The sequence below is a fragment of the Enhydra lutris genome, unplaced genomic scaffold (genome assembly GCF_002288905.1).
Source record: "Enhydra lutris kenyoni isolate GAN:26980312 unplaced genomic scaffold, ASM228890v2 scaffoldscaffold26, whole genome shotgun sequence".
Taxonomy (NCBI): Eukaryota; Metazoa; Chordata; class Mammalia; order Carnivora; family Mustelidae; genus Enhydra; species Enhydra lutris.
Window position 1 is genome coordinate 7,813,115 of NW_019154110.1, and position 21,254 is coordinate 7,834,368.

Sequence of the window (21,254 nt, forward strand, 5' to 3'; positions counted from 1 at the left end):
ATCACCATCACCACCACCACCATCACCACCACCATCATCATCAGTAACAACAGTCTCTAACATGCTAGTAGTTTACATTCAATAAAACAATTTTTTTATACATATCTCTTTGGATTCTCAGATCATTCCATTGAGAGGAGGTCACTTCACTCCCTAATTGTTGTCTACATTTTATAAACAAGAAAACTAAGCCTGGAGAGAGAAGTCACTTGCCTGAAATTACTCAGCTCCAAGGTGAAAGAGAAGAGACTCAGATCTAGCCCTTGGGCCACACACCCAGTCCTGGCTGACCTGCCTCCTTCCTGTGTCACCTGGAGGGAGATGAGGCAAGCCACACCCAGGACGCACTCCGATTTTAACAATACCCAGTAAGACATTGCCCCCAAGTCTGTACATTTGCCTTCTGGCCATGTAGGAGAGGGGATAGCATTTCAATGGCAATCCATTGTATTTTATGACTGCTAAAGGGGAAAAAAAAATAAAAGCTTAAGGTGAGTTTAGGAGGACTTTTTGGTTGGTTAAAAAAAAATTACTAAATTAAAAGAGTGGAAAAAAATAAATTACTAGTGACTGTTTTTACTGCCTAAGCCTACAAGCTGGAGTGGAGAATTAAAAAGTTATATAGCTCGGGCTTCTAACCATGACTTATCACAGACAAATCCTCCATATTTATAGCTTTTTCCTTTTTTCCCATCTCGAGATAGTAAGCAATCCCCTGATATAGGGCTGCCTCTCCCTGCCGGTGAGCCCTGTGGGCTGTGCGTGCTCAGCAGAGCTGTCAAGGCTGAGAACACAGTGAGGACCTGGGGTGGAGGCGGGTGCGGGTGGGGGGGATGTATGGAGGGTAGTGGTGGGGGGGGGTGTACTCCCTGCAGGGCTCCAGGAGGAGAAGTAAGCCCTGGAGAGGCGGAGCAGTAGCAGCCAATGTTCTGTGCCAGAAGCTGTTTTTGTAACACATCGGGTCCTTATGTTGTGTTAGGACCCCATTTTATAGATGGGGAAATTGAGGCCCACAGAGGTTAAACAACCTGCTCAAGTTCATGCACAGTAAACAGTCTCTCAAGGTCCCCATCCTTAAAGACATTAAAAACAAGCAGGGGGAAAGGAAAGGATAAAAGAAGGAGGGAGAAATTTCTGAGGGGAAGAAACATTAATGGAGCGGTTGTTTTGTGCCAGGCTCCACGAAGAGTTTTGCCTGGCCACCTTTTTTCTTCCTCACTACCACTCTGTGGAAACAGGTGGTATGCATGCCCATTTAACAGATAAGGAAACTGAGGCACAGTAAATTAATAAAACATTCAATGTCAGTTTGGAAGCTACAATGCTGGGATTTGAACTGATGTCTGTGTGGCTCTCTTATTTCCTGGCTGGATGGCTTGGGCTAGTTACCTGAGCCTCTGTCTCCTTACCTGGGCAAGAGGGATGGCACTCTCTACTCTCAGGCTGATCTCTTGGGCACTGGATGAGAAGCCCCTTATAAAGCGCATGGCACAGAGAAGCAAAGTCTGGTCCAGCTCCCCGCTTGCAGGCAGGCGAAGATGAACTGCTCCCTCATCTTCTGGAGATGAGGCTGAAGCCCAGAGGTCCCAAGGTGACCCTCATGGCTACGGAGTCAACACAGGAGAGGTTGAAACTGAGCCCCCTGCCTCCGGGTATAGAGCTCTGACATTCACTGGTAAGAAGGACACTCACTGGGGACGAGACAGGACACGAACAGGTACCAATCATGGACAGCAACAAATCTGAACATGGGAACAGGTAACCCTGGATTTCTTTCTTCCTTTTTTTTGAAAGAGAGAGAGTGAGGCAGTGGGGAGAGGGCGGAGGCAGAGGGAGAGAGAGAATCCTAAGCAGGCTCCACGCCCAGTATGGAGCCCGATTCAGGGTTCGAGCTCACGACCCTGAGATCATGACCTGAGCTGAAATCAAGAGCTGGATGCTTAACTGACTGAGCCACCCAGGTGCCCTGACCCTGGATTTCAAGGTCACTGTCTTGTCGCCTTTTTCAAAGACAGTCTCATAGAATTAGCCTATCCTAAGGAAGATTACATACATCAGTTAGTCTAGGGACTCTCAATCCCTGGGAGAAAAATACCCAGGTTTGGGCTCTATCTCAAGCCAATGAAATCAGAACCCTTGGGAGTTAGTTAAGTTTGGAGCTTTAGTTTTATATATATATATATAAAATGTGTGTGTGTGTGTGTGTGTGTGTGTTTTAAGTTCTCCCGGGTGATTCTAATGGATGGAGTTGAGAAATACTGATTTATGACCTCCTCAACTTTTCAGACGTGGACCAGAAGCCCAGAGAGGGACAGCTAAGGGCCCAGGGTTGCTCAGCACTCAGTGGCAGACGGCAGCCTCTAGTCTCCTGGTTCCCAGCTGGGATTCTTCCTCTGCTCCCCATACTCTGGTCATAGGGACCGGGCCATCCTGGTGTGCCCTGCTGCCTGAGAGCCCCCAGGTCCCACTCTCCCAATTCTCCCCTCTCCTCCAGCATCTCACGTCCCTAAAGAGAGCCCTGGCACCTGGGAGGCCAGAGCCGAGTCCATCGTACACATCTGCACCTGGGCTGGTCTACACACTGCAAAGAGAAGTGGTGAACCAAGGCAATTACCTAATGTATTAGCAAGCCTGTCCCTGCGGCACTCCTGTGAGCCAAAGTAATAAATACAAAATGGTAATTTCTCTCTGGAAGCCTGGCTCCGGCCTCCCACTCAATTCCCCTCCCACCCAGAAGTCATATACCACTGCCTGGTTGTCCTCTCCTCCATGGGGCGGCAGTAACTCGGAGTTACTGAAATACCTTGGGTAAAACTTGCATGTCAAAACCTGAGTCATCCTACAACAGCCCCAGTCCTCCTCTACGCCTTACTTGTCTGGCCAGAGCAGAGTCTTCTAGCCTTCAGTGGAAAGGAAGGAAAATGCCCTATAGGTATGAATGAGTGATTCCAAGTGGCTCACAACTTTGTGCATGCTGTTGACTAGTAGCAGCCCTGGAAACAAAGTGAGAAGCTTGAAGCTGTAGCTGTGACTTGGCCTCTTCCTAGCTTTGTGACCTTGAGCAAGTCACTCCAGTTGCCTGGGATTTGTAAGTCTTCTACATCCCCTCAGAGCTGTTGTGCAAATCCAAATGAGAATGGGTGCGAAACCGAGGGCATAGGCTCCAGCAATATCTTTCCATGGCCATACAGCTAGACATGGCAAAGTCAGGACTTGAACCCAGAGCCCTTATTCTTAACCACTGCACACTAGAGTGTCTCAGGGCCTCAACAGCGAGATGCAACCCAGGGGAAGAAGGACTGAATTCTTCCCAGCATGGAGGCATGGGGGAAGGGGAGAAGATGATAAAGCTTGAGCCTCGAAGGATGAGAGAGGTTTCCAGGGAGACATTTCTGGCCAAGGGACAACAGGTGCAGAGACCCGGGGAACATGGCGGGATCCATGCAGTGCGAGGGGTGAGAGCTTGGAGCTCATGTGGATGCTAGGCTTGATCTTGCGATGGGGAGCTACGCGGTAACTTTAAGCAGGGCAGATTCTCAGGGTAAAGTAATAGATGGCTAGTTCCATTTTTCAGCACTAAGCCGGCCAGGCTATTGAGGGTGTAGCTTGTTGCTTGGCTATAGGATATACAAAGGCACGGAGACCATACCGGTGGCTTTGAATGGATTCACTTTGATATCCTTAGAGCCTGGTGCAATACCTGGTAGGCAGAAGGCCCTCAATGAATGTATGAATGAAGAGATGACTCTGAGAGTCAGTGGATGGATAACAGAATGATCAAAGAAGTGAATGACTGAAATGACAAATGAGGGTATGACGAGTCAATCCAGTGAACAGCCCAAGGCACGGTTTGCAAGCAGCCTTAGCAATTCGAACGGACAGCCTCGGAGCAACACCTCGGAGCAACACGAGCACAGACTCCTCCCTGCATTACCCAGGAACACCCTGTTGTTGGCAAGACTCCTTCAGATTGAAGGCTTCTCCCCATCAGAGCAGCACACCACGCAAAGTCAGAGTGATTACTGTGATCCAGCTAGAGGCTGTTCCCGGACGCCTCCACTGATACCCCCAGAGTCGGGAGAGGGTGCAGAACGTCGGGCGGAGGCGGGGGGAGGGGACTTATTTTGGAGGTCTGCCACTCCCTTGTCATTTCTCCATTCACACGGTCTCCCTAAATGACTAGTCATTTCAGTCTCATATAAAGACAAAGGGAAAGAGTTGTCTGTAATGGAGACTTACCAATCTTTGTGCTGACTGTAATTCTAAGTAGCAGCAGCCTGCGAGTCTAGCCTGGACAGGGCAGGATTCGGGACAAGGCGGTCCCTTCTTCCTCTCTTACTCCATGCTGCCTTTCCCTCCCGCCTTCTACAGACCCGCTGCTTAAAATGTGGTCTGTGCCCCAGCAACAGCAGCGACATGCACGGGTCACTGTGATTGTTATGGAAGGTTGGCAGTTAATTTATTGAAGTTTGAGAAATTGTGTTTGCAGGTGACCAAGACACCGTCAGGATGAGAGTTCAACTCCCTGACTAGGTTTTGCAAAGCCCTCCAGAGGTATTGTGGAAGATTTCCCCCAGGAGGTGACCATGACCTTGAGGCTTGTGGAAGGGCACAGGCTTTTGTCCCCCAGGTGTGACTCATCACCAGGGGCAGGGGGAGGACCAGAGCAGGAGTCAGGACTGATCGGCTCTGGTACTAGTCAGATGCCCTTGGACAACCCAGTTCCCCCTCTGAGCCTTCCTATCACACCTGTAAAATGGGAACAATACGTTTGCTTTTTGATCACACAGTTGTCATGGAGATAAACAGAGGTGGAAAATACACAGGCTCTCTGGGAAACAGAAAGGCCGGTGAAGGGGCCTGTTTTCAGTATGGACAACCAGCCATTCGGACCTGACACCTTAGAAGATGAATGAGGAAAATCCATCTGGGAGTCAAAGGTAGCAGACCTTGCCCTCATGAAGATGAATCAGCAGAGGAACATGGCGCTAATTAGGCAGGACATGGCATTCTAAAGAAAGGGCCCGGCCACGCTGGCCTCGCCGAGCTGCCCTTAGATGGGGATTTGCAATTGGATTCTTGAGACTGTGTTTTGTTTTTGTTTCTTTCTGCTTACTTAGAGTTATTTTTTCCAAGGTGAGCTCAGCCTAAGGACCTAAGGCTACGTTGCATTAGCATTCCGAAGGTCAGTATTTCCAGAACCACTAGAATCATGTTGTTCTCTCACATTGTGTGGGTGAGAGAGGCAGCTCCATTTTGGAAGAAGGCAGATGTACTCACAGAACAAGGAACAGAATGGAGCTACTGGAGTTGGAATTTCCAGAGTTGGAAGGAAGACACTCCCCAATTCCATCCCCAAGACCTTTAGTTTGTTGGTCCCTCTGTCGTGAATGCTTTTCCCTGGATCCCTGACTGGCTTCTCCATCTCAGCAAAGATGCCATCTCCTTGGAGAAGAATCAGTCCTTTCCTTAGCACCATCTTCAGGGAGCCTCCAGACATTCCCTAGTGCAGGGTCCTTGACTGGTTTGCCTTCACTGTCTTTAATATCAAAACCATCACGTTCACTCATTTATTTCTATATTATCTGTGTCACACCTCTCATCATAGAATGTTTTCCTAAACTCCTCCATCACCTGGAGTTGTGTGTTAAAAATACATTGCTAGAGCTATCCCCCATAAATTCTGACTCAGTGGTCATGGGCTGGGGCTGGGGATACTTAAACAAGCCTTCCTGATCATTCTGATTGTCATAGAGCTCATGCACGGATCTCCAGAATGTGAGCTCCGTGAGGGACGGGCCCTGTCCATTTCTCCTATATGGCACATGGAACACAACAGCCCACACACATGGGCTCCGGACAACTCTTCAGTGAGTGGATTCATGAACAACAGAAGGAGTCCACATATATTTTGGTGGTACCAATCCTTTCTCCCGCTTTGGCTAGTCGGTATCAGACAGAGCCCTTGTTACCTATGAGGAATGGGGTGGCCATAAGACTAGCATCGCCCCTGCCCTCAGGAGGTGATGGTCTAATGACAGCAAGCTGAGCAGACGGAGAGGATTGCAGTGAAAGAGCAAGAAAGGGGGGCACCTGGGTGGCTCAGTCATTAAGCATCTGCCTTCGGCTCAAGTCATGATCCCAGGGTCCTGGGATTGAGCCTCACATCAGGCTCCCTGTTCAGCTGGAAGCCTGCTTCTCTCTCTCCCACTCCCCACCCCCCACTTGTGTCCCTCTCTCGCTGTCTTTCTCTGTCAAATAAATAAACAAAATCTTGAAAAAAAAGAAAGAAAGAAAGAAAGAAAGGAAGAAAGGAAGAAAGAGCAAGAGAGGAAAGAGCCTTGGGAGTGGCAGAGGCTGTGAGTCTGGTTGGAAGGATGAGCCTCCTGGCTTTCCAGATGCAGAGGAGTGGGGCAACCTCAGAACAGGTGGGAAATCTTTCAGACGGTACTTTTGTTTCCTGTGTTTGTTTGTTATTAGTTACAGCTACACGTGGTTAAAAACATGCAGACCCCAGAAAAAAGTGCAGCAGAGACACCAGGCTTCCTTCCACCCTCCCTGCCCCTCCTCCCCTCCCCATCCTCAGAGGCTGATGCCCCCTTCCAGGCATACTTGGCGCCCATCTGAGCCCACGGCCCGCAGCACAGACGGGGCTCACTGGCAGGGACGGCAGACCAGGTCCAGGGGCAAATGAGAGTCTGAACAAAGGCATGAAACCGGAAAAGCAGGAGCAGCAACAAAGTGACTTGGCTTTGTGACTCAGGGCCGAGAACCTCTGACTCCAGTAGGACTGGGGAGAGGGAGGTCAGACAAGGTAATAGGGAGTTTCCCACCTCACTGGCTGGAGAAGATTCTCAGAGCAGGTGGCAGGGGAGGGGCGGGGAGGGGGGTGGTGGGCAACAGAGGTAGCCAGGGATAAATGGAAATCAACTATCCAAGATGTGATTCTCTAAGAACATGAGGTGCAGATCCCCACCACCGCTTCTCTACTTGCCTGTGAGTTTTGGTTCTGTCATCTGTAAAATGGACATAACAGCATTGGATCCAAGGGTGGCATCCTGGAGGGCTGGGGAAGACGGACGGGAGGCACAGAGCGGGCACACAGTTGGTCTTCTCTGCCTTGTTTCTGCTCCTCCATTCCACCTCTTGCCATCAGCCGGGATGCCCAAATTGTTGGCCATGCCTCTACAGAGGCTTGAGCTGACCCTAGCTTTGTCATTTATCAGCAATGTTGCTTCTCGCAAGTTTCCAGTTGTTCTCCAACCCTTGGCTTCCTTTTCACACCACGGAGAGTGGACGGGAGTGACATCCTAGCCTTCATGGGTCACCCCGGGCGTGCAGGAGTGCCCTCTTGACTCCTGCCCGTTCCCTTCTCTCGGCGGCCCAGCTAACCCAGCTCCCCGGCCACAGGGATGGGGCTCTTGCCTTTCCAGAGACTTAATGACAACGGACTGGAGCCCGAGATGCCCACCCCAGGCATTTTAAAAACAAAACTACTTGGGTGTGAAATATGCAGTTGTGTTTCCCTGGCTGGTTAAAATATTAGGTGCTCATCGAATATTCAACCACACACACACACACACACACACACACAGACTCTCACTCCATGTACTGTCAAAAATGTAATGTAATTATAGAGATGTTAAATATCCCCAGCTGTTCTGAGATATTTGAATCTTAAATCAAGCCTGACTATATACATCCCTGGCTTGCAGCTGGAGATCTACATCAAGAACCTCAGAAGCTCAGAGCTGGGGAAGTTCGGGCGAGAACCCTGGGCCAGGGCCTCCAAGCCTGTGTGTTGTATCTGCGCGGGTAGAAGGACCCCCAGGGTGAGCCGTTGGCAGCATTGCCAAAGAGATCCATGTTCCTCAACAGGGCTGTGCAAACTGGCAGATCATAAGCATCTATCCAAATAGTCTTTCAAATCCATGTGCAGGGAGCATAAAGAGATAGTGTAAAATAAATGGTAATAAAGTGAATAAACACGCGTCTCACTCCAGAGCCTTTGAGGTGCTTCTATAAATCAAATTCTTGCCATAATTTGCTCTGTGAGACTGTACTGAGAAGCAGAATCAAAGCTCATCTGCTTTCCTGAGCTGTAGGCTTAGATTTATGGATGTGAGTTCACAGTGGATGCCCGTGCCATTTCAAAGTGGGAAAATAATTTTCATTGGGAGGGGTTCCAAGAGAAGATTAAACCCTTCACTTCAGAGATCAGAGCATCAACAACCTTCAGATCAGATATGCCACTGGAATCAGAAGGGGATGACCAGCATACATATTTTGGGAAAAGAGTAAGTTCTCAGAGGAAGAAACAGATACTCCTGTGATACAAAATCGTTGTCTATAGGCTTAAGCACAGACCTCGAACAACTCATTCTCCCTCTCTGATTTTTTTCACTTTGGTCGGGGTACTAAGTGGGGGAAGCGGCCCTAAAAGGCGCTGACCTACCCATGGAGGTGTGACATGAAAGCTACAAGAGGATCCTGGCTGGGACTGTGACGATACAGAGAAGGCCACTGTTAGCGCATGATTCTTCCAGGGACCGGAAGTGAGGGGCGTCACCTGTTAGTAATGATGAGGAGGATGACAGTGATAGCTTACATGTAGCCGGTGCCTACACGTCTGTGCTTTTATAGTTAAGAGAGCAGGGGTACGTTCTGCATTGATACTCAACTTGTATCCACCAGGACTAGACCAGAGCTGCCTCTCAATAAATAATTTTTCAATGGATTAATATGTTGCCTGTAAGTTTCACAACCACCCTGCTTGGAAGGTATGATCTCCGTTCTACAAACAGGGAAACAGAGTCCCAGTGAAGGTAAGCAACTCCCAACAGTCACCCAGTTAGGATCCGGAGGACCTGGGCTTTGAACTTGAGTCTGTCCTACTCCTGACGCCACCTCCTTCCTCGTTCTCCAACCACCTCTTTTCTAAGATTCTGGGGTCCAAACTCCCAATCTTGCACGAATATAAGCACAGTTAAATACCCTCACATTGACTATTTTTTTAGCCTCGCTGCTTGTTTGTCCAGGATTCTTTTATTTTTTGGCTTTGGAACACACCCTGATCTAAACCTACCCAGCCTGGTTCAATATGCAGAGTCATGTGTGTAGTAGAGAGAGTTTTATACAACCGAGGAAGCTGCTGTGAGTTTTCTGTTGCTGCTGAAATGAACTACCACAGACACAATTGCTTCAAGCAACACAAACATATTAGTATATAGTTCTGGAGGTCAGAGGGCTAAAATGAAGCTGTCAGCCAGGCTGCATTCCTTCTGGAAGCTCTGGGGGGAGAACGTTTCCTTTGCCTCTCCAGCCTCTAAAGGCCACCTGCTTTCCTTGACTCGTGGGCTCTTCCTCCATCTTCAAAGCTATCAATGTAGTGTCTTCGAACTACAGAGTCTTCTGACTCTCTGGTCTCTGATTCCGTGGTGATGTCTTCTTCCGACCCTCCTACCCCCCTATAAAGACTCTGGTGATTACGTTGAGCCCCCCTGGATAATTCAGTATAATCTCCCCATCTCAAAACCCTTAATTATCTACGAATCCCCTTTTGCTATGTCAGGTAATACATTCACAGGTTCTGGGGAGGAGGCTGTGGCCATTTCAAGGGGCCATTAATCAGCCTACCAGATAGCCTTTGCATTTTGGTTTAATGGACACTGGCCATGCCAGAGTGGACATTCACATTCCCCGTGCACATTTATAGACCCAGTGACTCATGCCTTATAGAGACGGCCCACTGATCCCACTTTCGCAGCACTCAAGGGACTTTAGGGAGCCCTCAGATGGGCTTTGCCTCTCCAAGTGTGGTCCACAGACCAGCAGCATCTGCATCATGTGGCAGCTTTCAGAAACGCAAAGCTTGGGCCCTGTTCCAGACCCAGGAGATCAGGGTCTCTGCGGGGGGCCCAGGAATCTGGGTATGCTCAAGTTTGAGAAGCATGGGCCTAGAGTGCTCTCCATTCATCCACAGTTAACTGGAGTATACTGGGAAGGATACTTCCCTGCCTGGGAAGGCAGGAAGTCTCAGGGCAGAGATAAAGGAGGAAATCATCACCTCTCTGCAGTCGCCAGTCTTAGCACTGATACTTTTCTGCAAGGCACTCAGGGTCCCACTGCTTTGTCCCTAAGAAAATCTGCTAAGGTTGGTGAAATCCCCTTAAACCCACCCTGAGCAGGAACAGAGGAGCCGAGGAGATCTGAATCCAAATTCTGACTCTTTTCCTGGGCCACGTGACCCTAGGCCAGTCGCTTCCCCTTTCTGAAGTCAGGCAGGCTACAGGGGGCAGAATACACCCTCCACTCTTGTCGGGATAAAATGAGACGGTAATGCATATTCTGTTCGCCTATCCAGGTAATAAAGCCCCTACTGATTGGAAATGCAAGTTTGCTGGCCAGAGCTGGACTGGGGTTTCTTTTTGGGATCAACCACGATGTAGGGCCAAGAGCACTGACTTTGGAAGCTGGAGTTCAGAGTTTCTGTCTCTGACCTTGGGCAAGTTAGCAAACTGCTTTGCACCTCTGTTTCCTTATCTGTACCAGGGAGAAAAGAAGACTTTTTTCTCCAGTCTGTTGTGGGGCAAGATAAACTAATGAATGTAAGGGTTCCTGGCAGAGAGTAGGAGCTCAACAAGTCTGCGTGGAATCCGAGGAAATGATGTCTTGGGCAAATTAATAGTAGAAACAGTGGTGTGAGGGGAGATCCTCGACAGGCTCAGGAGAACAAACTTCCCGAGGGAGTTCGTGGCCTCCGTTTGCTTTACCACCAAGTCCTGTTCCAATGACGGGTGACTTATGCTTTTGTGAGAGCGGGTCTGAGCTGGAGCTCAGTTTGGCAACATTTCGTTAGACAAGACTACGAGTTACCAACGTCCTTGAAGGAATGAAAATAGTGATTTAGTTTGGACTATGGCCAAACAAAGACTTTTCACAATGCCTGATCCCCCTGTGTGGTGACGGAATGGAGGATACATGGCCATCTCCGCTCCTGGTTGCAGGCCTCGGAAAGCAGGATGACTTCGGGGGCCCACACCAATTTAGAGTGAAAGAGACTTCCAGCAAAGTTTTGAAAGGTGGTGAAGGATACCTTCTCTGGAAGGACTGGGACTTACTGGCATCTCTGAGCATTGGCAGAATGGGGTCATAGAAAAGAAGAGTGTCAGCTTTGGGGCTGGATGGACCTTCGTTTGAATCCTGGCTCTGCTGCCCTCCAGCAGTGACTTTGTGCCTGCTCAAGCCTCAGTTTTCTCATCTGTAAAATGGGTTTCATAACCCCCATTCGAAGCTGGTGAAATTGACACGAATATTTACATGAGAGATGCACAGTCCAAATCCTGGGCTGTCCCATGCCCGGTCCCCTCCCTGTGTGATGGGTAGCTCCTTTCAGGCCCCCATCACCCCCATGAAGCACACTGACCCTCGCAGGCCTATTTACCAGAAACCGAGTAAATTTATTGTCATCTTTGTGGCCCACTGCTTGGCACTCACTAGGCACTCCATGGGTGTTGGTTGGCTGGATCTCTGAGTGGCTGATCCAAGCAAACCACTTAGGAGAATCAAAGTGATGGGTGTATAAACCAAATGGTCTGGTTACTCCTCCAGCCCCTCTCAACTGGGCAGACATCTGATTGATATGTTCACGACTGGCCACAGTAGCCCCCAAGCAGCCACTATCAAAATCAACCTGACAGTCCATTTGGATATCTGCAGACCTGAGTAGAGTTCACATTTGACTCCCTAAACTAATTTCCCCGAAGTAAAATCACTGGTAGAGTTCTTCTAATGTTCCTTGTATAAATGTCTGTTTAATCGCCATCCTATCTCCAGCACTTCAATAACTTGTACATTTCCCCCTTAATCACTGTTTCAGCTCTGCAAAGAAAAGAGACGGTTGGCTGAAAAGCCTAGGCCATCTGCAGTAGTTAAGCCGTATTTTCCCCTGACTGCTCTCTTGGACGGAGAACTTCTCAGCTAAGTCCCTTTGGTCATTTGGCACATGCCCTCCTTTCACAGAGGAAGATCCTGAGGCCAAAGTCACACGGCTGGTCAGGGCAGCGCTGAGGCTGGCTCGGTCTTCCCAGCACACCCCCACCTCCCACCCGAGCTGCTCCTTCTCCATCCGGCCGAATGCCCCTTTGTGGTCGTGAGGACTTGGGTTCAGATTCCAGGTTTGTCACCTGCTGGCTCTGTGACTCCGGGCAGACTACAGTCCCTCCCTGAGCTGCAATTGCCCATCTGTAAAATGTGAATGATCACACAACCTTTTAGGGTTATTGCAAGAACGGAGATGGCATGCAGTGTGCCCAGCCTGGGCCTGGCGTATCACAGCTGCCCAACACTATTTGCCTTCATCCTTCACTCGGATCGCTCGCTGCAAGTAATAATAAAGGAAATAGCTCACATTTATTGAGTCCTTTACTTGGTGCCAGAAACTGTTCTAAGCACTTTACATGTATTAGCTCGTTTACTCCTCTTTCTCTAAAGGCAGAAGTATCTTTCTTGCCTCCCTAAAGCCATCCATCCTCACAACTACTGGACTGCCTGGCCTAGCACCATTTCAACCGAATTTGCTGATTTTAAACAATATGTTGCTAAAATGATTTCTTGTTTTCTGTCGCTGGCTCGGAGCAGTCAGCCCACTTGCTGTGACAAAGTGTGATGAAACCAAATGCTCCTTCCTTGGCTTTTCGTACATAGACTACACCAAAATCTGGGCTCAAGGTTGACCCCAGCAAAAAGGGGCAAGAAAAGGGGAAGGGTTCAGGGAGGAATGGCCCTGATGGAGTGAGGAATGGGGGTGGGAAACGGATGACACAGAGGGGACCCTCCATGGTCTAATAGCCAGAAGTGAAAGAAGTCAGAGATTTACTACAAAGTTTAAAAATGTAGTTTGACCCCCAGGCATCCATCATAGCATTGTACTATCACACTTCTGCTCTCCTCCTCCTCAAGGCCTCCGGCCCCTCCCTCCAGATACCCCGAACCACTCTCAGGGCCTAGAAGCCTGTGTTCAACCTCATCGTTTCACACCTCTGGACTCACATTTATACATGCTGTCCCCCACTCCCTCTTTCTCTACCTTGGAAATCCTAGTTAGCCTTCACGACTCAGTTTACATGTCACCTCCTCCAGGAAGCCTTCGGAGGTCCCCAGTCTCACCTGGGGACTCCTCTAAGCCCACATTGCACCCGAGCACTCTGTATTGGCATCTGTTCACACGTCTCATACCTTAACCATAATTAATGTTAATGTTAATAATTAATTACTTTGTTTTATGCCCCCGGCAGCTAGGACAGAGCTTGACATAGTGTTGACACTCAACAGACACAGGTTGATGGAGTGAATGAACCAGGAAATGAGCCTATCCCCACTCAGGTAAGTGGTCACGGTAAGATATGATAATTAAATTGAGAATAATTTATAATTGCTACCCCCAGATATGAGGACTGTGCCAATCTCTTGATCCAAATCATACAATCAGCCTCTGCCCACATGTCTTCGTCCCAGCACGGTGAGGCAGGCACTATTAGCAGAGGTACGAGAGTCAAGCATCTGCCCAAGGCACACAGCTAGAAGGCGGCAGAGCCAGAGGCCCACGCTAGGTCTGGCTGATGCCTCCCCTGAACCATGCCTTCCCCCAGAGAGGGTCGCTGCTCCTTGTTCTTGCAGATGACCCTGATCGCCCTGTCAGCCCCTGTCCCCAACCCCTCCCTCCCTCTCTGGAGGCCCTAGTCCCAGCTATCTCAGCCTCACAGTTCTGCGTCCTGCCACTTACTGGGAAGGCCGCTTCCCTCCACCCCCAGGACAATCCAGGAGGGCCAGAGAGTGCAAAGCAGAGCCAGAGGTCCTCTGCTAGGGCCACAGAAAGAACATGGGCGTTTAAAAGCAGGAGCTGCTTTGTCCTGCCTGCTGAGTGATTAACCCTTTCACAGCTGTAACAAACAGAGGAGCTGCAAATAAACACACCCCGAATGGACTGGAAAATAAAAGCCAACAGATACGCCTCTTCACAATACTCCTCTCCCCCCGGCCAAGTTTATTTCCAGAAGTGAGACTAGCTAGGTGGAAGGAGACTTTGGCGGCCAGCTGGCACATACCCCAAAGGCTTCCTTTGAGACCCCATTCTTCACCTGTTGCACTGGTCCTCTTTGGGCTTGGGAAGCACAGGCTTTTGGGGAATGCTTGGTCTGCTGCTCTGCACTCCCCGCCTCTAACCCACAAAGGAATAAATGCTTATTGGAAATGCATTCCACTGGTGTTCCCTAGAGAAAGTAAGCCAAGTGTCTTGGTGAGGGTCTTCCAAGACAAGAAGAAGTCTTGGGGGCACCTGGTGAAGGGATGGATTCATTGCCCAGACCTTTCCTCAACATTTATGTGTCAGCCTCTGTGCCAGGTGCTGGAGAGGTCAGGAAATCAGACGTGACTCTGGAGGGAGGGACAGACACAGACCAGTAGGTGTGAGGCATGACACCTAATTGGGGCAGCAGAGGGGTAGAAAGGAGGCAGGCATCAGTTGCTTGGTGATTGGAAGTGGAGAGTGAGACAGTCAGGACGAGCTCCCGAGCAGAGCCCCCGGGGCTGGATGCTAAAGGATGAGTAGTATCCTGAGGCAGGCGAGGCAGTGTGTGCAGGGTCGGGGTGCAGAGGCAGGGAGCACTTACAGCAGCAGAGGACCGCGGGGAGCAAGGCAGAGAGGCCTGGGGAGCGGTGGTCCAGCTGTTGTAAGCTGTTCACAGAGCTTTGGTATGCGGTACCAGAGAGACTGGGGCAAGAAGCAAGGCAAGGTGCAGGTGCCGAGCCTGAGGACAGCCTGGGATTTTAAGGGGTTTAAGAGGTGGGATGATCTGCTTTGAGTAGAACTTTGGAAAGAGTACTCTGGCTGTAGTACAGGGGATGGATGGGGGCGGGGAGGGAGCACTGAGCTGGAGGCCAAAGGACCAGGTAGGAGGCAAGTATCATTTAAAGGCAACATTTTGATGGGGCCAGCATTGCCTTAAGAGCCCCACCCTCTTTATGTATATGCATATGCCCATCCATCCTTCCATCCATCCAGGCACAACACATATGACATATTTGTTACCTCCACTAGATGGAGTAGGAAACTAAAGAACAGAGAGGCTAAGCCACTTGTCCAGAGGGCACACAGTAAGTGGTAATCTCAGGATCTGAACCATCCCTGCAGCTTCAGCCTTCTGGCTCTTACCTGCTACCCTAGAGTCCCCACCACCAAAGACCACAAAGGTCTGAGCCAGGGTCTTGTAGTTACTGGAAAAATACTCCTGACGGGTCTGCTCTGTATTTAATGCTCTCCTGGCTTCTGGCTTCCACAGAGAAAGGGATGCTGCAGCCTTTAATTCTGAGATCCTTGGAAAAAACTACAGCATGAAGTGTTAAAGGGCTGGAAAGTCCCAGTGCAGGGTCATAATAGAAAGCCAGCCACCAGGGGTCACTTGAGTCTCCAGAAACACATTCTTGTGGAATGGAGATATTTGTTTTGCTTGGGGGGGGGTGCCTGCAAGCTCTTCAGCTGAAGGTAGGCAGGGTACAGGCTAGTGAGAGAAGGGTGTGCCCCCGTGGGAAGGGTCCTGGCTGCTTCAACTCATGGCCATCCCTGCTGGGAAGACTGAGGTCAGGTGGTTCCTGAAGGTACCGTATGAGGTGGGTTAGACCCCCGTAGCATGCGGTCAAGGCTATGACTACCTGCACCCCCTAGGGGGGCTCCACTTGCCACTCTCCCAGCCATGCTCAGAGAAGGGGTGGGAGCTGGTAGGGTGGGGGAGGGCAAGAGTCCTATGCAGGGGGTCTTCTAATAGAAGAGAAGCCCCGGCTCAGAGAGGAAGGCTATGTGTGGCTTCCATGTAACTCATCTGATGGTTTGCCAAGCTGAACTTTCAACTTACTGGCTCTGAGCTTTGGAGCATCATGGAGCCTCATTTTCCTCATCTGTAAAATGGGAAGAAAACTCCTCGCTAATGCAGGGTTGTGGGAATGTCAAAAATGAACACTGGCTGTTGGGATTTAATTCTGCACACGTGTAGAGCCATCATGCACGATTCTATTTGGTGAGCCCTGTTACACAACTTGAAGCTGAAGCCAGGGGTTGCTGATAGTTGAATATAACATTGAACTTTAGTCTAACTTTAGAGGCTGCTAGGTAGTGGTCAGCCAAACATAAACAAGGCATTGCTCATCTCATTCCTTCATCTCTGTAGAAGTCACCATTGTGCTTGACGACTGAAAGGAGTCACTTGGAAGCACGCGTTACCAGCCTCTGCTTGCTAAAGCAGGCAGGGGAACCAGTAGGCTAAGAATTCCTCCAAGGCAGGCTGAAAAGCCCAGAAAGTAAGGGGTGTTTAGGGAATGGATAAGTCAGGGCTGTTCTCCATAAAGCAATGCAAAGAGAGCAACACTGAAGCCAAAATCACCATCCTAGACAAGGACGAGCCCAATTAGCCAATCAGAGGCCTGGCCTGACAGGCATCTGAGCCACCACCTGTTGGAATGGTGGCATCCCTTTACCACAACAGGAAAAACCTGGGCAGATACAAGACTGTCAGGAGGGAGGCAAAAGGGCTGGTAAAATCACCATCAGAGCATGACAAATAAACACGCAGCCCACCTTTCCCACATTAGTGGAAAAACCCAAACCCACCTAAGGCGCGTTTACACATGAATGACTGGACAGGCTTGTGCCACGCTGGGGCTTGGCACAAGAACTCCTCCAAGGCAGACGGTGCAAGGCAGATACCTTCTGTCTGACAGCTGCATTATCTAGACCCACAGCGTGGGGGAACCAGCACAGCAAATGGTTTACAAACCCCAAGCACAGCTTCTCCTGGCCCCTGGTGTTCGAATCAATATCTCTCTGAGGCTGTTTTCCCCATGGCAGGGGGTGGCTCCTCTAGCCCAGGACCCACTCTCACCTCCAGGGGTCAAGGACCCCACAGATGCCCACCGCTCTCAATTCCCTTGGATGCTTAAGACAGAGCTTTATTTAAAAAGCAGCAGAAGAGGCTGCTGAGTTCTTCACCTAACCAGCTACAGTTTCAGTGTCGGTTCATATTCTGGGCGTTTCCTCCCAAGTCCTCCTAGATTCCAAGTGTTTTGGAACTCAGGCAGAAGCTGCTTAGAGCAGCGCGATTTTGCTGATGGCCCTCTTTTGAAAAGCTTCTTGTTGATTTTCCCAAAAACAACAAACCCACAAGTAAGACGTGCTTCCCTCTCATCCCATCCCTTCACCCCAGACACCGGGCAATTGCCCGGAGTCCTGTGGACCAGGGGTGAGGTCCAGGACAAAGGGCTAGCATTCACAGAGGGGACCATGAAGACAAGAGCTGGGGGCCTGGGGACTGACACCGGAAGGGGAGAGGCGGGGACAAGTGAGCAAGGTCACTCCCCCTACAGTTGTGTCCAACTTCCCACGACCTGGAGGACAAGGCTCAGGGGACCCAAGAGTGGGTTCCGCCTTGGCATCCTGGAATGATGTCACCTCACCGCCAACGGCCTGGTGTCCTACCCTGGGGGAGGAGGGCAGGGAGGGCCTACAGACTCTGGAGCGCGCGGGGAAGCCCGGGGAGCGGGGTCGCGCGGAGGGCAACTCACGGAGGAGAAGTTGTGCGGGCCGCAGAGCTCGCCGCGGTACTTGCAGGAGAGCAGCATGTCCTCGAGCTGGTGGCCCAGGCGGTCCATGAAGGCGGCGCTGATGCCCTCGAAGTGGCGCGGCGGCAGGAAGAGGCGGAAGTCGGCCAGCTTGCGGAACCACTGGCGGCGCGGCTCGTCGCCCCGCAGCAGCTCGCTGACGAGCGGGCGTGCGGTGCGGTTGGGCAGCAGCAGTCCGAGCCAGTGGCCGGCGTAGTAGAGGTCCCCCTTGGAGAGGCGCGGGAAGCGCAGAGGGTTGTTGTTGCACACGGTGACGGCGGGGAAGGGCAGCTGGCGACTCCACTCGCGGTGCACCCGCGTGTGCGACGGGAAGCTGAGCCAGTAGAGCAGGCGGTTCGAGGACCAGGACAGCAGCAAGCCGAGGGACGTGCAGAAGGCCAGCACCCACAGCGCCCGCCGCTGGAAGGAGCCCCCCGCCGCCGTGCGCCCGGCGCACATGTGCCGCAGCCCGTGCAGTTTAGCGCGGCTCAGCGACGGCCGCCCCCTGCGGGCGACCCCCGGCCCCTGCAGCGCCCGCTCGCGCTCGCCGCCCCGGTCGCCCCCGGGCTGCCCGGCCGCCGCCACCGCCGCCGGCGCCGGCTCCTCGCGGGCCATGCGGAAGCGTCCCGGGCCGGTGAGCGCGGCCGCGGGCAGCCGGGCTCCGCTGCTCCGGCTCATTCATTCAGCCCGCGGCTGGCGGCAGCGGCGGCAGCCCCGGCCGGGCGGAGCCGCCATGGGAGTCCGCAGCAGCAGTGGAAGCAGCAGCAGCAGCCGCCGCGCGCAGCCCGCGCCAGGGAAGCGTGCGCCCGAAAGGAGCTCCGGTGGCGCGGCATGCCCGCCCGGCGCCGCCGCCGCCACCGCCTCCGCTGGCGCCCGCCCGGGACGGAGCGCTGCTTCGGCCCGCCGCCCCTGGCCCTGGCCTCTCCCGAGCGCCTCCCGGGCTCTCCGGGCCCCTAGTCTTCCTGCAGAGTGCCTGGCCCGGCCGCTACCTCTAGAGGGGCCCCACCGGGCGCCGCCTCTCCGGTGCCCGGGCGCTGCGCCCGCCTCCCCTCGTCTTGGACCTCGGGGGACCCTGCGCCGAGTCCCCCCTGCTCCGCCTAACCCCAGCTTTTACGCTGGTCCGGGGAGAGCAGCCACTCGGCCACCATGCCTGCTTTGGACATCCCTAAGGGCCCCGCCAGCCCAGCCCGTAGCCCAGCGGTGCTGGGACCCGGGAGAGAAGGCGCCAGGGAACGAGCGCCCCCAGAGGCGCACCGCGGCTCAGGCGCCGCGGGTGGGGTGGGTGTGTACCGGGGCGAGGGGTCGCTCAGCCGGCCGCTGCGCTCGTCCCCTTCCCTGCGAGATCGCTCACTGCTCCGCGGGCTGCGCTTGGCCAACACCCTCGAAGGCTCCCCTAAGTCCCGCGCCCGAGCCCTGCGTACGACGCGCCCGCTCTCGCCTGGGGCTTGGGGCTTCTCGGGGCGTCCTGCGGGAGGCTGCTCGCTGCTGGGCCCCTTCAGAGCTTCCGGCCAGAGGAAAGTGTCGCTTCTCCCTTCGACTCTCCGGGGAGCCTCGAGTCTCCAGAAAAGGCCGGCTTCGCTGTCCCCCTGCCTGTTCTTCTCCCTGCCCCGGCGGCGCCAGGAGCTGGGGACTGCGGAGCCCCGGCTGCACCTCTCTCGGCGGGGTGACCCGAACTCGCTGCTCCGCGCGTCCTTCTCTCAAGACTCCAAGCCCGCGGCGGCGGCGGCGAGGCCGGCTGCGCTGCTCTCCCGGTTGCCCGGCCCTCCTCGGGCCCCGGGCGAACTTGGGCAGCGGCCGCGCGACGCTGGCGCGGCTGGGCTTAGAGCACCTGCTCCTCAGCTCGCTGGCCCCACGGCTCCGGGCGGGCGGGGCGGCGGCGGCGGCGGGCGCTGTGCGCTCCTGGAGACGCGGTGCTGACGCGCCCGGCTCCTCCTCGCTGCATTTTAATTCCTGGCCACTGTGGCCGCTGCACACCGAGCGGGAAGCCTCTTGCTGGAGCCGGCTGCCGGGTGGGGGAGGCGCTGCACAGATGTGCCCCGGGGGTGCGGGCTTGTGGGAGAAATGTGGGGGTACAACCGGTTGTGGGGCCCTATGTAGATAAGTGCGAGAACACTCCAGGCTGGGAAATGGGCCCTACGGAGAGTCATCCTCTGTGTAGTGTGGGCCTGTGAACAAGTGTGTGAGGGTGTCACGCCCTGAGTGTGGGTAGGCTGTGCATGTGTATGTGTGAACGGGTATTTCTGTGTATCTCGCGCATGTGAGCTTATTTGCAGATGACGGACTGTGGCTACCCGAGGGGGGTGTGATGTGTGTAGGATAGGGTGCCTGGGCTGGTGTGTGTGTTCTGTGTGGGCGCGTGTGTGTGCACTTGGTGGTGGGTATGAATGGGTGTGTTGATGTGCCAATAGAGTGTAGGGTTCCTGGATGTGGTGTGTGGGTTGGTGTGTTTTGCGTGTGCGTCTGGGTGTGTGGTATGTAGTATGTGTGTTGAGGTGCTGGGCGGGGTGACCTCTGCCTCTTAGGAGCTTCCCAGCTGTGTGCCCCCACTACTGGGTTGGAAGGATCTGCCGCTCAGCCCTGGAGCGGGCAGCCAGCACAGCTCTCCTGGAAAGGCAGGAAGGAGGATTGTGACTTCCCAGGACAGGAGTCTTCATCTCTGCATTCTCCCCCTGGGATCCTACAGTTTGAGGGCTGATGATGTCACCCTTCCCTCCTGGGCAGGCTTAGGGGCTCCCGCTAACCCGTGGGCACTTTGGGACATTTTTATTTAACCTTTGTAATAGTCCACTTTTGTGTATTTTGAAGGCTGGATGAAACATACTCATAGTGTACTGCTAGCTCCACTTCACAGGTGAGACTAGAGAGGCCAAGTACATGCCCAAGGTCATACAGCCTGCAAGGCGCGAATTGGGATTCAGCATCCCAATCCCCAAAGCCCTGGCTCTTTCTACTGCAGCCCATGGCCTTATCTCTCTGGGCTAGCCGCCTGGAGGGCAGGGCTGGAATCCTGCTCCCACAGCTTCCTGGCAGTAAGTGGTGCACAGCGGGTCCTTGGGGTCCTTGGAGCTGTCTGTTGCTGGCTTTGGGGGGAAGGCTCTGAATCTGCCAGTTTTGTGGGGCTTCTACCAGAGGCTCATCCCCTGGTGCTCCCAGCCTAGTCCTAGTGGTCTCGTGGGTTGCCACTGTGACGCACATACCAGCTAAAGTGGGATGACCTTTTGAGCTCAGCGCAGTTGCGAAAGAAGCGGCCAGGGCAAGCATATAACGTCTTCCAGAGTCCTAACTCTGGGCTGGCACGGAGCTCTGCCTTACGGAAACCTTTAGGGCATTCTATGTTTCTGATCTGTTCAGCTGCTGGGGGCTGTTTCTTTTCTGGCAGTTTCCCTCTTGAAATGTACACCTGCTGATTTGGGGTGCCTGAGTGTCTTCTGTGCCTTTGGTTTTCCTGATAATTCTCCAGATGGGTTGCTTTCCCAGGGAGAGGAGGGGTATCCTGCAGAGGCTCCTGGGGTCTTGGCACAGAAATCCAGAGGTAGACACAGGGATGGCTAGTGACCCTCCACAAGGATCGATGGCTCTCTCTGTGGCACACGTATGTAGTGAGTTCC

At 52.9% G+C, this 21,254-nt stretch overlaps 1 protein-coding gene across 2 annotated transcripts in view; it reads right to left on the reverse strand.

Annotated features, from left to right (window-relative positions):
• Positions 1 to 21,254, reverse strand: part of LOC111151502 (acid sensing ion channel subunit 2) — a 1,010,285-nt gene that overhangs the window by 234,265 nt on the left and 754,766 nt on the right. The window contains exon 1 of one of the 2 annotated variants that reach the window (XM_022509525.1): positions 17,611 to 18,324. The exons of the other annotated variant lie outside the window; for it this stretch is intronic. Within the exon in view, the coding sequence (XP_022365233.1) occupies positions 17,611 to 18,324 (714 nt within the window). Of the gene's footprint in view, positions 1 to 17,610; positions 18,325 to 21,254 lie in introns of those variants that run through there. 2 annotated transcript variants of the gene reach the window in all.